The 17372-nt window shown below is 51.7% G+C and overlaps 1 protein-coding gene across 12 annotated transcripts in view; it reads right to left on the reverse strand.

Moving 5' to 3' along the window:
- Positions 1–602: 602 nt before the first annotated feature.
- The window catches only part of RAP1GAP2 (RAP1 GTPase activating protein 2), a 216526-nt gene continuing 199756 nt past the window's right edge, over positions 603–17372 (reverse strand). For 11 of the 12 annotated variants that reach the window (XM_086359667.1, XM_086359665.1, XM_086359672.1 and 8 more), the window contains 8 exons: positions 15745–15882; positions 13901–14019; positions 10829–10942; positions 10428–10545; positions 9806–9932; positions 6230–6306; positions 5782–5820; positions 603–4933 (listed from right to left, as the gene is read on the reverse strand). In XM_086359667.1, the coding sequence (XP_086215793.1) occupies positions 5812–5820; positions 6230–6306; positions 9806–9932; positions 10428–10545; positions 10829–10942; positions 13901–14019; positions 15745–15882 (702 nt within the window). In that variant the 3' untranslated portion in view covers positions 603–4933; positions 5782–5811. The remainder of the gene's footprint in view (positions 4934–5781; positions 5821–6229; positions 6307–9805; positions 9933–10427; positions 10546–10828; positions 10943–13900; positions 14020–15744; positions 15883–17372) is intronic. The other variant, XR_015148073.1, reaches the window with a different exon arrangement.

A 17372-nucleotide genomic window follows, 5' to 3' on the forward strand; every position in this document is an offset into this window, starting at 1 on the left:
CCCTCCCCATTTTCTCTCACAGGTCTTTCTTCTAACAAATGTTTTCTTCCTGTCTTGGTGACTGCTTCTCAGAGTACAACTAACACTGTACTCACTCGGGAGCAGTCTCAAAATGAGAGGTTTCTTCTGCCTCCCTCTTCTTCCTACTAACACTGGTGCAGATGTGCAGAGGAGGAGAGGCTGGGTTGGGGAGCAGGGGAGGACAAGTTAGCCACCTGTCAAAGAAAAACTGCCCCAGAGTTCAAAAGGCAAGGAAGACTTTATTTGAGGATTTGAGGCTATTGCAATCAGGGACAGAGACTGAACTCAACTCCAAATACAACAGGGACAAATGGGGATTTCTAGCCAATGGCAGGGTGAGGAATTGGATGGAAAATTATTAAGAGGAACTTGGTTAGGTATCAAAGGTGAGGGAAGAGCAACTTGATTGGCTATTGAGAATGAAGCTGGAGGGTGGGGGGTGGGTGCCGGTGGTCAGAGGGATGTTTCTTGATTAATACATCTACAGGCTAGATACAGCCCATGGAAATATGGATTCAGTCTCTGATGTACTGAAAGATGCTCAGGAGTGGGTCCTAGGCAAAGAAGTCTGAACACTGATGGACACAAAATATCTTATTTATTGTCAATTTCTGCAAAGACACATTTAAGCAACAAAATATACATTTGTCAACTTTTAGAATTCATTTTATACATTAACAAATACAATGTGCTACCATAGCAATAAATTAAATGTACACTATTTACATTACATAGGCAGTCAGGGGTGGGGGTGGGGGTCTACAAATCACCTCCTCTGAAAGAGGAAAGACAGAAAAGTCATCATCACATGGATCATCATCTCCAAGCTACATCTCCAAGCAGGTTCTAGCACACAGAGGAATCTCTTCACACTTAAACGGCGGCACTCCCCAGGCTGGAGTGTGGAAGGGCAACGCCCGGGATAGGGGAGAGCTAACACACATGCTAAGGAGCGGGAAGGGGGGGATTAACCCTTCCAAGTAGAAATGTCACAAAATCAGAAACGATGGCATTTAAATTCCAGTCTTCCAGCCACACACTCTGTCCCTGGGACTGATAAGGACAGGACAGGGCCCTTGCCCCCCAGTAGTGTCTCACTAGGCAGGACTCCACTGTCCTTGGCCTTGGTGGGGGGTTTCTCCTTTCTCCCAAAGAGGCACATGGCCCTGCTGAAAGGAAGGAGCTGTGGGGTTGGGGTAGGTAAGGAACTGGCGATAAAACAGCCATCAGAGCAGAACAGAATGCCCCAGTGGGGGCCCCCAGGTGGTAGGAACAGCCCTGGCAAACTGCTGACTCTCCCTGCTCTGAGAGAGGGGTACCTGGAGGCTGAAGAGGAGCCATGGGGCCCCTGCCAGCCACCGGTAGCCATGAGATCTGTTTGAACCTCGACCGTTCCCCCACAACAGACTTGTCTCTGTTGACTAAGAATGAATGAGGGTAGTGTTTGAGTTGGCACCTTAAACAGTCAGGGTAAGAACATGAAATGGGCTATCATTCCTTGAGCTGAGGTTTTTATTGACTACCTTTGTTTAACGATCAGGGAGAGTTCAAAGAGTTTCCTTTTACCACTTTTCTCCTTAACTAAAAAAAAAAAAGGAAAGTGAGGTTTGGTTAACTGCATCTTTGCCCAGGCCTACACCCTCATTACAGATAGGGACTGAAGAACTAATGTCACTGAGGAACAGTCCCTGAAATCTCTTTCCCTCCTTGTTTTCTTTGCCCGAGCTGGAGCCAAACCCCAGGGCCCTCATTGAAAAAAATCCCAAAGAACATCCCTCCTGAAAAGAACAGAGGCTGAGACTGAGCCCCACCAGCACTTGTGGCTGCTGACACCTCCCAGCCAGTGCCGAGAAACTGGCTCACTGGCTTCCTCAGATCTCAGGGCCCCAGTAAATCCAGTCTCTTGTTCCACCAACCACATAGGTAGTGCCGAAGAAAGGGCTCTGGGTTGTGGATTCTCATCCCAGCTTTGCCACCAGCTGACTATGTGACCTCAAGCAAGCTGTTTCCCTTCACTGGAGCTGAAGGTTCTCATCTGGAAGGTGACACGGTTGGATTAGATGCTAAAAGGGGCCCGGAAGGCTTGGACATGGAGATGAAGCTCACAAGGCTGAACCACAGAATGTTTTTCCCATTTCCATCCATTAGCAGCAATAGAAACTCTAGCTAAGACCTCTCTCCAGCTCCCTCTGCATCTGTTTTTAAGCCTTAGCTCGGTAGAGGCATATGGATGCCCAACAGAGCTGAAAAGTATAGCTTCTTCCATGAGGTCCCAGAGCCAAAGTTACATCCAGGAAATATGTCTCTGATGGGACGCCTCAAATGCCAGCAAGAACACCATCAGGGATGAGTCTGGTCATAAGGACCAAGGAGGTTGGAGCAACCTTTGAGCCTCAAGACTACATGGGGCAATAAAAGGAAAGACCTTCTGGAGCAATGCAAGAGGGGGATGGAGTGAGCAGCCTTCAGGAATCCAAGCTGCCAGTCCCATGGTCCAGAGGATAAAGGGAGACTGGCCCGTCCTCGTTCTCCTTCTCCTCCACAGCCCTGGACCTCAGTGGGGCTGATGCGGTACACTCTAGAAGCCACAAAATAAACTTCCTAGATGAAGTGAGGGAGGGACATGTCAGATCCTGCTCAGAGCATCTCCATCAGCACACAGAAGATAGAGGCCACTTCTCAGGTCTGTTTCTTAGGGAGCCCATGTAAGCCTCTCAGTTTCTCTGGACATACTGAGCGATCAACCCGGACCCTGGCTCAGAGGCAGGGGGCAGAGCCCTCCGGGAGCTGGGGGCTGCAGGAAGAGCAGCCAGAGCAGTGGGGGAAGGTGGGTGGAAGGTTCCCAAGTAGGACAGAATGGGGACCACCTGAAAACCCCAGGGGACCCCCAGAACACGACAAACACAGCACAGCACAACCACCAGGCGGCTGTAAATACAGCTACTCAGAGAAGCCAGCCAGAACCTGGAACAGCTTTTAAAGAAATGGAGTTTGACCTTTCAAGCTCCTTCAGAAGCCCAGCCAAGAGAACTCTGCCAGAATCCATGGGCCTCATTCCAGCCGTGGGCGCTGCTACGGGGATCTTTAATACAAGCTAAACAGACATTGTTGACCTTCTAACCAGAATAAATCTAACCGGACTAGTACTTTGAGCAAACACATTTCCCAGATAGCGTGAAGGGGAGAGGTCCACCCAACCTATAAATAGGATCCCACAAAGTTCACGTGAGTTGAGGATGAAGGACCACGATTTTGCTCTAAAAGCAAAAGCAATGGGGAAATTGTCACATCAGTCAAAAAACAAGTGTAACCTTTTTACGTCTTGCCTTGGGGATAGGCCCAGATCCTGATGCAATCACAGCATTTAGTTGGAAGTCCATGTAATCTGCTCACTGAAACAGGAGCCTAGCGGTGTCATCCTGGCAGCTGTGTGTCACTGAGGCCCCATACACACTTGGAGCTGTGGCACCCCTCAAGGGTCTGCTCTTCAGACTCTGTTTAACTTGGAGGACACCTCCTCACCTTAAACCCCACCATGGCCAGTCAACAGAAATGACCTATCACTGACTCAGATGGCTGAGAAGAAAGGAGGGCCCACTTCTCAGAGAGCAAGCCAGCTCAGCCCAGCAAAGGGTGAGGGTGCAGATAACAGGTAGTGTCTGAACTATGCCCAACAGGGACCCAGGTTGCAAGAATCCCACTCATGTGACAAATGCTTACAGACTTGTGGCTGGAGAGGAGAAAAGAAGGATTTAAGATTTAGGGTGGATCAAGCCCTGATAAAACCAAAGGGCTTAGTAGCTGGAAAAAATCCCCCAGGGTGCTGGCGGAGTCCAGACATCTAAACTGCAGAAAGACACCTCCCATCCCCACACCTAAGCTAGACCAACCCATCCAATTGTCCCCCACCCCGCCTCTTGGGCTCCCCCTCTAAGTGGGGGATGGAAGTAACTCTCTTTGCCTCCTGTGAACCTCCATAACCAGCAGCGACTTGGCTCCCAGCCAGCCCTTGGCCCTGAGGTTCTCCTTGGCCAAGGCCCCTGCATGCTCCTGGCTCTCCCTGAATACCCTCCCACCGCCGCTGCCCACCCCTTTGTGGGAAAGGTATCCGCTCAAAGGGGAGAGGCTGACGACTTCCCTGGCAGCTACCGCTTTCCTGCAGGAAGTAAAGCCGTCCAAGAGTCCAAGAAGAACACGCCTCCCATGCGTGCCCAGCTGCGTGTCTCAGCTTCACCCGGCCACATAGCTCGAGATCCAGGGGCAGCAGGGACAAAAGCAGTCTGGCCTGACGTCAGCAGGCGGGTAAGAAACTCCCAGCACAGAAGCAAGTAGATGTTGGGAGCTCCAGACACGAAGGAGCAGCAGAACCGGTTTCTATCAGGACGCCTTCGAGGATGGCTACAAATCTAGATTCTTAGAAAAATGCTCCCTCCGCCACCACTAAGTGTATCTGCTTCGGGGAAGGGAGACATGCTCAGTGTGGCTGCAGCCTCCTGCCTACCACGTCCAGGGTACGGCGCTGCCCCTGCCTGGGTGTAGTGCCCTGCTGTCAGCCTCTGCTGCCCACCTCACCACTCTCTCTGCCTCTCTGGACTCTGACTGGTACCCTATCCCCCTCTTCCCTTGCCCAACTCTTTCCCCTGCAGACAAAACGAGATGACAAACGACCCAGACACACATCACATAGGGCGGTCAGGAGCACGGGGAGCCTGGAGGAATGAGGCCTTGCCCAGAGACGGGGAGGTACTGGCAGGGACGGGCAAGGCTGTGGCCAGGTCGGGACACTGGGACAGACAGCTTGTCTGGTGGCCAGGTGGCCAGTGGAAAAGCAGGCCTGTGACGGTCAGAGTAGTGGACGGCACCCCCAAACTTCTGGAATAGGAGCCTTCTCCGAGACAGAATCGGGGATTCCCTGGAAAAAACAAGAAGGGAGAAGATGATCGAATAGTAGGTAAAGGAAGAGAAGGAGATGCTTGTGCCCACACGTGCTTAGGACGGGTGGCTGCCAGATACAAGGGTGCAGAGCTGCCACCACCTGAGAAGTTGGGCACAAACATTACTTTAGTGAATGATGCATCTGAAGTCCATACTGGAAGTGGGAATCCAAGTTTGCATAATGAGCGCTCAGTTGCGCTCCTCCCCCTGGTTCCAAATGTGACTCAAACCCCTGGGAGCCCCATGGCAGGGAGAAGGCTGGGCAGTCAGATGGGTCTTTAGTAACTTCCTTAGCAGGAGGCCAGGCCTTGGCGGTGGAGAGCTGGACCCATGCCCTGCTCTGCTGAAAACTTCATGAGTCCCTGCCTGAGGCTGGGAGTAGGGTTCCCCTTGGGCTCACGCTGCACAATGCTTAAGAAACCAGGGCATCTCTGGACACACAGGGAAGACATGTCTCATCTCAGAGAACTGGACAAAGACACAAGGAGACAAAGGCTGCCAACACAGGAAGGCCAGGGGCCAAATGAGGAAGGAGGGCTCTGGGCTACTGCCCTCTGCATGCGGGAACAGGCTGCTCTGGGGAAGGGAGACTCAGTGAGCCTGGTCCAATCCCACCAGGCAACCCTTCCCATGGGCACCCGAGGCTGTGTGCCCTCTTCTCCATCCAGACCTGAGTCCCACCATAGAGACTCCAGGGAAGAGGCACTGGCCCTCCCCAGCAGTCAGGATCTCTCTGGCCATTCTCTGGGTATCAGACCACCAGTACACTCAATCTTAGTGACACACCCTCCCTCGTGGCCACAGCAGGACCAACACCTGACCCACCTTTGACAAGCGAAGGACTCCTCTTTCACATTAGTGACCCTGTTTCAAGAAAAATCCATATGAGAGTTTTAAATCACTAGACTACATAATCCTCAGTGACTACAGCTTCTGTATATTCGGTGCTCATCTCTCCAGAGAGCCTGGGAAGGGACATGAGGCCCAGGAGCCAATAATTTCCAACTTGCATCTGCCTGTGTCCAAGGGTGTGGCTCTGACACAGGAGGTGTGGAAAGGTGGCTGGTGAACCCCAGGCTGATGCCTGCACCATGGGGACCAAGGGGGAACCAATGGCACCCCCAGATCAGACCAGAGCTTCCTCCCTGCCCCCATGTGAGGTGTGAGGCACCCTCTTCCTCCAACCCCAGGAAGGATGTCTGGCTTCTGGAGGAGATGGGCATGTGGGAGGTGGAAGGCTCCCCCTGCTCCCCCGACGTCCCCAGATCCTTACCGCACTGGAGCTGGCATGACTGAGCTTATCAAAGCGGAATTTCAGGTTTGACCTCGGGGAATTTCTGCTTTTGACATCTAGGAAAAAGAAGAATGCCCTTGAGAGGAGGGTGGGGCTACAGAGGTCACTGGGGCTAGCGGGTAAGAGCTGGATAGGGAGCCCCAGAGAAGCAGGGGGTGTCCTCTCCACTAGGCACTCTAGCTGACCTGTGCCAATTCACAAGAGCCAACTCTCACATTTTTAGAAATGTCATGAGCTGGTTGTTACACAGTTATCTTTTTTTAATTCTACAAGCTTACAATTAAACAAATTATATTCATCAAAGGTAATCAATACTCAGAAGTCACCTAGTTATTTCAGTACATTTTACTATTATTTATTCTCCTAAGATTATTTACATCCATTATGTCTGATGCTTGTGTGTGCTTAGTCGCTCACACATCGCTCAGTCACATCCGACTCTTTGCGATCCTTTGGACTGTAGCCCACCAGGCTCCTCTGTCCATGGGATTCTCCAGGAAAGAATACTGGAGTGGGTTGCCATGCCCTCCTCCTTCCTGATGCAGGAGTCCAATCCGTGTCTCCTGCACTGCCAGCGGATTCTTCACCACTGAGCCATCAGGGAAGCCCCCATTGTGTCAAGTAGTTCTTCCCAACTCCATGTCACATGGATGCTTGAGATCAGCCAGGAACAGTCACACCACGGAAGTCAGCACACACTACAAATCAGAGCTTAATTTAATGTTTTCTTGTCTAGACATAAGAAACTCATGGAGCATATGTTAATAGAACGGATTATACTTGAAAATGTGTTCGTCTCTAGTCATTACATTGTGAATGGCACAAAAAACCGAGAAAACACTCTTTTCGTATTTGAAAACTATTATCTGATTCAGCAGAGAAGCTGCTCACATCACTGACAAAATAATATCAATCAACATTCATGTCAAAACTATACTCATTCATCATCTGGAACTTTATGTTTTCTACAGATACAACAGTTAGGCAAATATCAATAAAAGCATTTTGTGAGAATCAATTGACTCTGAGGAATTTATAGTAAAGAATGTTGTATATTTTGTTAATATCATTATTTATAAATTATGTGCTTCAGATCCTTTAGATCAGTAAAATTTACAGTAAACATATGCCTGTGTGTGTGTGTGTGCGTGTGCGGTGGGACAGCCAGTTGTTAAACGCTGACAGCACACCACTGGCAGGGCACTCCCTTGGCTTTCTGGTTTTCCTCTGGCTGAGATAATCTACAGCTTGGTATAGTCCATCTAGAAACTGCTGACTTACTCTTGGTGCTTTATATTCAAAGCTTCCACTCGGTGCTATGACTACCTTTTGGTGAGAGCCGCTAGCACCCTCTCAGGATCCCAGGGAGCTCACGTATGAAATGACCAATGGCCACGGCATTGGAATTATGGAAGACCGATGTCAAGCCCTCCCAGCCACCTCCCTCCCCTCACCCCTGTCTCTTCCTCCAAAACAGGTTTCCAGATCTCCACAAGCCCACCCCAGTCCTACAGGTACAAAGCACAAGTCTTGTGGGGCTGGGAGTGAGAGGCGGCCCCCCCTCAGGGTTAAACACTCCATGGGAGGTGGGGTTGCAATAAGCACAGGCCGGAATCGCAGACCTATTGGAGGTCCCCTTCTGCCCCATGTGACCTTCAGCAAGTCACACCTCCTTTTACTCAAAACCTTATTTATTTTGATATTTATTTAATATCAAGTAGGATCCAGGCTTGGTTACAGATTCAATCATTCCTTCAATATTTAATTAATAAGCCTTGCTGAAAAAAAAAATCAGGAAATTCACATTACTACCCCACTTTACAGATGAGGAAACTGAGACTCAGAGAGGTGGGCCTATCAACACTGCACCAGGATCAGAACCCAGCTCCACAGCTGCTCAGCCACAGAAGGTTGCCGCCCTAACATGATGATTGTTTACTTGGGAACCATGCCTTCTCTTTATCCCTAACATCGCACGTCATTATTTGTCAACACTTCTTCACCATGAGAACCCCAGAAGCACCATGGTTTAAATGACCCTGCTGGCCCACTGGCCTTAAACGTTTCTATCATTTAGACTAAAGTTCCTCAACCCCAGCCTGACATTATGGGCAAGCTAACTCTTTGTTGCAGGGCAGGGGGATGGCAGGGCGGGGTGGTGCCTAGTACACTGTAGGGTGCTTAGCAGCATTCCTGACTTCTGCCCAGGAGATGCCAGCAGCACACTCCCCTCCCACAATCATGAAAATCAAAAATCCTCCAGACACTGAAAAGCATGCCCTAGGAAGCAACATCTCCCCCGGTTGAGAACCACTTATTACACTATTGTTTTCTTCCTGTTATTCAATAAATACTTAGGCTAACAGTTCTGCATCTCTTATAACCGTAAGCTTACTTGCTCATCACACAACCAACCACATGAGGTAGGAAATATTCCCTTCCCTCCATTTTTCGTTTGGGGAAATGGAGGCACAGAAAAGACTCAGTAACCTGCCCATTGGCACATCACTAGTAAGTGGAAGACCCAGGATTTGGAGCCAAGCTCCAGAGTCCTCCACTACATAACACTGCCCTCCTCGGGGCAGGACCAACACTCTGATTTCCAGGCACGCCCAGTGCCTAGTGGTGCCAACCACACATGTCTGCTTGGACACCCCTTGGGCTCCAACCCCTTATTCGCTCCCCAGAGCTGGCTCCTCCTTCTCTGCCTGACTGCAGGGATCACAGAAACCTGAAAAGCCCACACTCTTTGCCTTCCCTGAGCCCTCACTACTGAACCTGGGCACGCCTTGAATCCACATCCTTCTCCCATCACCCCAGACACCATCCATGGCCCTGTGACCCCTCACCACTCACAGTGACCCCTCACTGCTCTCCCTCCCTGCATCCACTCCCCACCAACCCTGTCTATTCAGCCAGCTGCAGTCACCAAAACGGTCTCTCCCCTCCTTCTAGTTAAGGACCTTTAAAGACTGAAGGCCCTCCAATGTCTCCCACTGGGGGCAGGATGAAGCAAAATCCTCACCAGGGTCCCCATGGTGCTCCTACTGTCTAACCGCTGTCTGCCCTCTGACACGTCCCCTTGTGCACTCCAGCAGTACTGAGCCACACGTGGGTCCCGTACACGGCCTCTGGGCTCCCCCCAGGCCTCCCCACTGCGGTTCCGTCCACCTGCACCATGCTTCCTGCTCCTTATCACTGTATTATCAAGATGGTCTCTGTGGCAGAAAGGCCCTGGGTCGGTGATGGGCTAATGGAGAAGTCAAGGGAAAGAGCCTCAGCTTTCCAATCACACTGTCTCAACGCCTCTGGCAAATCAGTGAACTCTCTGAGCCTCAGTTTCCCCATGAGTATGGAGGGGATGAGAACACAGCCTCTGGAGGGTGATGAACAGATGCAGTAAGCCGGCAGAGCTGGAGGCCCTAACACTTTGGGGTTGAAATGGAAACAGGGCAATTCAGTGTGCCTGGGGCTCGAACCCCACCAACAGCGGCCAGGCCACAGCCCCACCCCTGCCAGCCGCATGGTCCACACCGCCCACGAGACACCACCAACCTGTCGGACTCCGGCTCATGATGATGGGGGTGGCGGCTGCCCCCAGGCTGGGGCTCTCGCTGCTTGGGGACGGGCTGTAGACAAACACCTCCTGCTTGAAGGGAGAGGTTGTGGACGGCTGGCTGCTCTGGGGAGAGAGGCTGGGTGAGCCGGGCAGTCCCACCCTCGGCAGGCCTGAGACAGGCTCCTACTACCCCACTTGGACCTGCTCTGTCCCTTTGTTGCCTCCAGCCTCGATTCCAACCTCTCCCCTGCCCCCCAGGAATTGCCTCTGACCCAGCCCCATGGAGAGAGATGAGCCCTCCTTCAGCTGGGAAGCCCACCACAGGGGCACCATTCAGTCTGACCTCTGACCCCTGCTGCTGATACTCCTGAGGGAGTATCACTCTGAGGAGTGAGGGAGTGTCACTCTGGGGGAGGACCCCCCACCCCACCCTGAACCACTGCTCCCAGAGGGTGGACATGGCTGACTGGGCCCTCTCCTGTTTCCTCACTTCCCCTTTTATCCACCGAGCCTGTGTAAGGCTCTGCCCACAGGAGCTATTTTAATGCACAGAGCGGTATCCGCCTGGGCCCAGGGTGCCCCTCGCTGCTCTCCAGGGCTGGACGGGGCCGCACCTACCCCACTGTCACACTCCTCCATGGCCTCGCCCTCCCCGGCCGTGCTGCTGAAGCTGCTGGTGCTGGAGGAGGAGCGGGAGATGTTGGCTCGGCCGTTCTCCTTCAATTTGATGAAGGGCCTGCAGGGAACGGGAAAGCAGGCAGGCCCTGGTCACACGCCGAGACGCCCCCCACAGGCCCTCCCTGAGACTGAGGGTAAGGCAGGCCCGGCAGACCTGAGCTTGCCCACCAGCAGCCCCCCAGCACCCCCCCCTCCAGCAGGCCCCTGCTTTGGTGTTGGCTTTTGTGTTCCAGAAAGTTCCCAAGGCAAGAGAAGCTGGTTGTCTTCCGGCGGGAGTGGAGCACATATTCTGGGGTCCCGGGTGGCTAAAGCCCCCACCCCACCCCACCTCACTTTCTTACTTCTCCTTGTTGGGGCAGATTTCCGGAGAACTGGGGTTGGATGAGGTCTCAGACTTTATCTCCTGAGAAGAGTGTCCGCCCTCCGGGGTCTTGGGGTTGCTGGATGCACTGTCACTGAGGAAAGGAGGATGAAGAGGAGTGAGGCCAGGGGGCCAGTCCACAACCCCCCCACCAGCACTCAGCACCATGGGGACCTGTGGGGTCATAGTGCCCCCCTGACAGCATGGCCACCAGGACCCCCACTCCCATCCAGACCTCCTCAGACACTGCGGCAGACCCCCGAATCCTCTGCTCCATCAGAGGCTACTCCAGGTTCCCGGGTGAGAGTCAAGAGTCATCAAGCAAGAGTTCTAGGCTGGTGCCCCCAAGCACAAGTCCACCATCCCCTACCCCTGGCTGGCCATCTCACGCGGCAGAGCTCTAGGTCAAGAGCAGGCCACAAAGGGAATGGAGGGGGTCTGGGACAACCACACCTCAATGGGAAAAAAAACCCAAGGCACATGGGCTCCCCAGGGTGCTATCCAGGCTACCACTGCTCAACTCCAGAGGCTACACTTCACACAGACTGTAAAATGAGCTCCCTGGGTCCAGGTGATGAAGTGGCCCTTGTGCTGGGAAGTGGGTCACTTTCAGTCTGGAGCTCCAGGGTTTCTTCCTCTTCTAGCTTAACAAAGACCAAGTCCTGACACCCATTGCCCTGCTCACTTTTGAAGACATGATGGCCCTGTCTTCAATGCACTTTTATTTGTATAATAGCTTTATTGAGATATAATCCTTATACAATTCACCCATTTGAAGTGTGCAATTCAATGGTTTTCAGTCTATTCACAGAGTTGTACAACTATCACCACAATCTAATTTCAGAATATTTCAGCCTCCCTGAAAGAAACTCTGGATGCACTTACAGTCGCTGCCCATTCTCTCCTCCCCCAACAGCCACTGGTCAACTGTCTCAATGGATTGGCCTATTCAGGATATTCCGTATAAATGGAATCATGCGACGTAGTGCGGTCTTTCTGTGACTGGCTTCTTTCACTTAGCATAGCATTTTCAAAGTTCATCTATGCCGTAGTAGGTACTATGGTATTTCACCACTTTTTACTGCAAGCAATATTCCATGCTAATTTCATTATTTTTTATTGCAAAGTAATATTCCACGTTATGCATATACCACATTTCAGTTATCCATTTTTTGAGGGATGAACATTTGGACTATTTTCACTTTAGGCTATTATGAAGGACGCTGTTATGAATATCTGCACGCTACTTTTTATATAGACATATATATTCTTTCTCCTGGGTACATACCTAGGAGTGGAACTGCTGGGTCATTCAGTAACTCTCTGTTTAACCCTCTGGAGAACTGCCAGACTGTTTTTACAAGCAGTTGCATTATTTTACACTCCCACCAGCTATGCAAGGGAGTTCCAGTTTCTCCATATCCTCACCAACATGTGTTATTATTTGTCTTTTTGTTATTATTATTAGAGCCATCCCAGAGGCAAGAAGTGCCTCAATGTACTTTTAATGAGGTGCTAACGACCTCCTAGGGCTTCCCTGGTGGCTCAGACAGTTAAGAATGTGCGTGCAATGTGGCAGACCCAGGTTCAATCCCTGGGTCTGGAGGATCCCCTGGAGAAGTAAATGGCTACCCATTTCAATATTCTTGCCTGGAGAATTCCATGGACAGAGGCTACAGTCTCATGGGGTCTCAAAGAGTCAGACACAATTGAGCAACTAACACTTTCACAATGATCTCCTGGTTGTCAACCCAAGCGGGGTTTGAGTCTTTGAGTTGGACTTCTCTGTGTACTTGGCAGAGCTGACTCTCCCTCCAGGAATGTCTCTTCTCCTGGCCTCTGAGATCCATCCCCTACCCCTGTATCTCCAGGCTCTCTCTTCTTTCATCTTCTTCCAAATCTTCCTTACTGGCTTTCCTCTCTCCACTTGCCCCTAAATGCAGGTCTTCTCCAGGCATTCTATACACCCTATGGTGTGGCCATATTCTTTGGTCCCTCTTTAAACATCACTTCCACCCCAGGAGCTCCCAGGAGCTCTCCAGTCAAGAGCTCTCTCCTAAGCTCAAGACCTGCAGTCTGATCACTCCCAACTCTGCCCTTCTCTCCTGGGGGCCCACAAGGACTTACTCACATTTACAGGTTTCAAATAGAGCTTTTTCAGCCCCTTCTGTAAACATGCCCCTGGTCCTGCATGCTCAAGCCCAGCGGATGGTGCACCATCCAGGGCTGCAGACAGACACCCTGGAGGCCTGGACACCAAGGCCTCCCTTCCCTTCACAAGATGGTAAGCTTCCACAGGCAAGTTTTCATCTTCTGTAGCTCCTGACAGAGCACGGAGTGCAGCACAGGGCAGGCACTCAATGATGCTGCTTACTGAATTAAATGATAAGTGGGCTCAGTGATTAAATGATCATAATGGCCATTAGCAGGAACAGGTGAAGTATGATGCAATATGAGAGTTATTTTAAAACAAAAAAGAGAGAGAGAGAGCATTCTAGAAACCCAGAGGAGGTCTGATGAACTTTGCCTGTTAGAATCAGGCAAAGGTTTCCATAAGAGCTGATATCTGAGTAAGCACTGAAGAAGGGGGCAAAGAAAGAAAAGAATTGTAGTGACGTTTCTGCATGCGTGCACACTAAGTTGCTTCAGTCATGACCAATTCTTTGCAACCCTATGGACTGTAGCCCACCAGGCTCCTCTGTCCATGGGATTCTCCAGGCAAGAGAGTAGGTTGCCATGCCCTCCTCTAGGGGATCTTCCTGACTTGTATGTCTCCTGCATTGGCAGGCGGGCTCTTTACCACTAGTGCCACCTGGGAAGCCCAGTGGTGTTTCTAGTCTGGGGTCAAAATGCAAATTGTAAAGCTTTGGAAAGTCCTGTGCAGAGATTGCCCAAACCTGCCTTGGTGGATAAAGAGGTGAATGAGTGACGGGGGTGTGCAGGTGTCTGAAGTGGGGACCAGGTTCAACAGGAAGCCATCTTCCCATCTATGCCAAGCCCTCCCCAAGGTGCGCCTCTGACAGCTGCAGCAGTGGTGAGAACTGACAGTTACCATCGTGTCCGGCTGTCCCCTTGGCCTTCAGAGCCCGTGTGCAGACGGGGGAAGAGCCCCGACCTCCGCTTTATGGGGCTCCGTGACTGGTTCTTCGCCGTTGCCACCGCCACAGGAGGCTGCCAATGAAACTGCCAGAGTGAGTGCTGACCCCCCAAACTCAGCCCTCCTTCTCCTCCTCCACCTTTCCCACCTACAAATAGGCCCTGGTCTGGAGGAGATCCCAGCAAGCAGCAAGCCAGCCAGGAAGGTGAGATCTAATAATGGGGGAATGGGAGCTGGGACCCTGAGACTCAAGCCACCTGCAGCCTGTTTTCCTGTGTTCTTAAGCCAAACCTGTTACCCAGCTAACAATCTACCAAAGACCAGAATTCCTGGAGGTCAGGGTCACCCTAAGGAGAGTCCCACATATTTAGAAGGACAGGATGACTCAGACTGAGAACCACAGAGCTGAGAGTCCTGAGAGAGACCTGGACCAGTCTCTGGCCTTCACCAGTGAGGATGCTAAGGAGCCCAGGAATGAGGAGATTTGGCCTAGGTCATATGGCAAACCCCCAACAGACAAGCACACGTGCCTGGGCTCCTGACTCTACCAAGAAATGGGTCCAAGCTGGTGTCACAGATTGGACCCAATAATAAGACTGAGAGCAGCAGAGTCGGGTGCACACACAGCTCCAGGCAAGGGGAGCCCAAGACTGTGGCTCTGCTTCAGCCACATGCAAGGGGACCATGGAGAGCTGGGAGACCGTGGAGGAGGAGATGAGAGCCTATGGCCAACATTTAGAGCCCATCAGGCTCCTAACCCAGGTCCCAGCTTCTGCCCTCCACCTCAGGCAAGTGACAAAACCCTCTGGGCTTCAGTCTCTTCATCCACAGAATAAAGATAAAACGGCCCTACCCTGCTCATTCACGGACCTTGTGGGAGGAACCAGATAATAATGAAAACATTTGGTAAGTTAAATGAATTATGTGAGGGACTCCCCCAGCAGTCCTGCAGTTAAGACCACTTTTCAATGCAGGAAGCATGGAATTAAGGTTGGGGAACTAAGGTTTCACGTGCCATGGAGTATGGCCAAAAAATAAATAAATAAATTGTGGGACATTATTTATAATACTAATGATTAGTATCGTGGTAGACATGTTCTGCAATGAAAAGAAAAAAGTCTAATCCATGCAAATGCAAAGTCACTTTGCTTTTTTAAAGAATTGACTGGCTCCTTGGCTGGCCAGCTTCTGGTGTGAGCTGACCAGACTAAAACCCACAGACCTGCCAGGTTCCTTCCTTGGGAACTGTCTACACAGTGACTAAGAACTCAGACTTTGGATCGGCGAGACCTGCATTCAAATCCCAGCTCTTCAGCTTAGCTGGGTGACTTGTAGCAAGTCACTTAAACCCTCTGGGCCTCCTTTTCCTCCAGGAACTGTCACTGGAATGGATCAGATAATGTTCATGAATGATATAGCTCAGTGCCTAGTGCTCAGCAAAGCCCAAAGCGGGTGGGGGCGGGGTGGGAGACAGCTACTGTTATCATTAATAAGAACAAAGCAAGGACACGCCTCTCACAGTCAGGGGTCCCAAGCCCCGAAGCAAAGAGACTCACTTCAGGCCCATTTTGCAGGGTTGGCTCTGAGGTTGACTCAGTGGTCGAGCAAACTCGGGGAACAGGATGACAAAAGGGCCTCTAGGCCGGGCCAACCCCAGGGATGCAGGCTCCATTTCAGAGGCCTGGGCTCACTCCCCAAACAGCCTCAGTTTCCCTCTGTCATCCCTGCTCTAAGTTGCCTGGCCCCAGCCTCCCCCACTGGGGCCGGGAGGATGCCACCCCCGGGCAGGCAGCTCTCACCGAGAAGGTCGTCTTGGTGACCTCCACGCTGTTATGGGTGATGCCCCCGCTGAGGCTGCCGGGGATGCCCCCGCCATGCTGCTTCTTCTGGCTGCTCACCATGGTCTCCATGGAGTGGCTGCGCACGCGGATGGCCCTCTGCGGGGAGAGCAGATGACAGAGGCCTAAGGGCTGGAGTCTGGTCCCTTTCGATGACCGTGTCCACTTGATCGGGTCTGCAGACGCAGCCCTCAGCATGTACACACATGATCACACACTCACACTCACTACTGTTTGCAATTTTAATATACTCCATGCTCTGGGCATGGGTGGCTGTTTGCAGGCAGAGGTCAGAGAGGACACCAGCCAGAAGAAGTCTAGGGACCAATGTCCCAGCTCCTGGCAAGGTGGACAAAGGCTGTTATCTTCATTTTACAGGTGAGGAAAGAGAGATTTGGACAGCCAAGTAAACCCGGGTGACCCTCGTCTGGCTACCACCTCTCCAAGCTACAGCTTCCTCGTCTGTAAAACAAGAATGATGCACTCCATGCAGGATCACGTGGGGACTAAATATGGTCATGTGCCTGACCCCAATATGACTTTTTCTTGCACAAATTAAATGTATTTCTATATTTATGCACCAGCTAGTCCTTCTGCCATCATCCCAAAGTGTGCTGTGTGCAATGTGGAATACATTCACCTTGCTGAACCATAAGGAGCTCTTACTAATCCACGCACTGAGCCTTCCCTCACACTTGCAGGGGCTTAAGAGATTATGAAGGCAAGCCTCCAAACTGACACAGCTGCTGGAAGAAGAGATGCATGCTCAGACCGGGCAGAGGCGTGGGTTCTTGCTGGGGGCATGGAACTGCTCAGGCCCATGTAGGATCACCAAAGCCCAAAGGGCACGTGGGCAAACAGTGACGTGTCCAGGAGGGGACAACCAGGATGGCCAGGGGCTTGTCACAGAGCAGGCAGGGATGAGAAGAGCTCAAATCAAGGCTGCTGAGCCCTCAGCAGGGATGGGCCAAGGAGGTGATGACCACGCCCTTAGGCGGCTCTGCAGACCAAAGTGGTTCTGCAACCAGATTCATGGGCAGTAGTCCTCCAGAGGCAGTGCTCAGCTTGACCCAGGGGAGGATTTCCTGACCAGGGAAGGCTCACAGGATCCCACCTACCACGTGGATGCTACTCCCTGGTTCTGGACGCCTTCAAAGATGACTTGAATGTTTAGGAAGGGAAGTTCTCTCCCATCACCTCCCTTTCATCACTCATTCGGTGACTCAATAATACAGCCAGGAGGCAATGCAGCTTAGAGATCACCAGCATGGAGTGCCAGGGTCCTACTGCCAGGACTATATCTGGACTCTCTGCTCCACCACCTATCAGCTGGTGTCCCTGGTAGGTTCCTCGGCTTTTCTGAGACTTACCTGTGAAGTGGGATGGAGGAGATCTACACCGCAGGGCTCTGGTGAGCTTGCACACAGAGGGCCCAGCGCATCATAAATAACCCACGTATGCGGCTACTCTATTGTTAGTGATAAGATCTGTTGTGTGACTCCCGTGTGCCCAGCACTGTGCCAGAAATAAGGAGATTTAAGGGAAGGGAGTCAAAAGAGTTGAAGACTCAGCCCCTACCCCCAAGAAGC

This window comes from Bos grunniens, chromosome 19 (assembly GCF_055505025.1).
Source record: "Bos grunniens cultivar Pamir isolate PY7600 chromosome 19, Bosgru_T2T1.0, whole genome shotgun sequence".
Taxonomy (NCBI): Eukaryota; Metazoa; Chordata; class Mammalia; order Artiodactyla; family Bovidae; genus Bos; species Bos grunniens.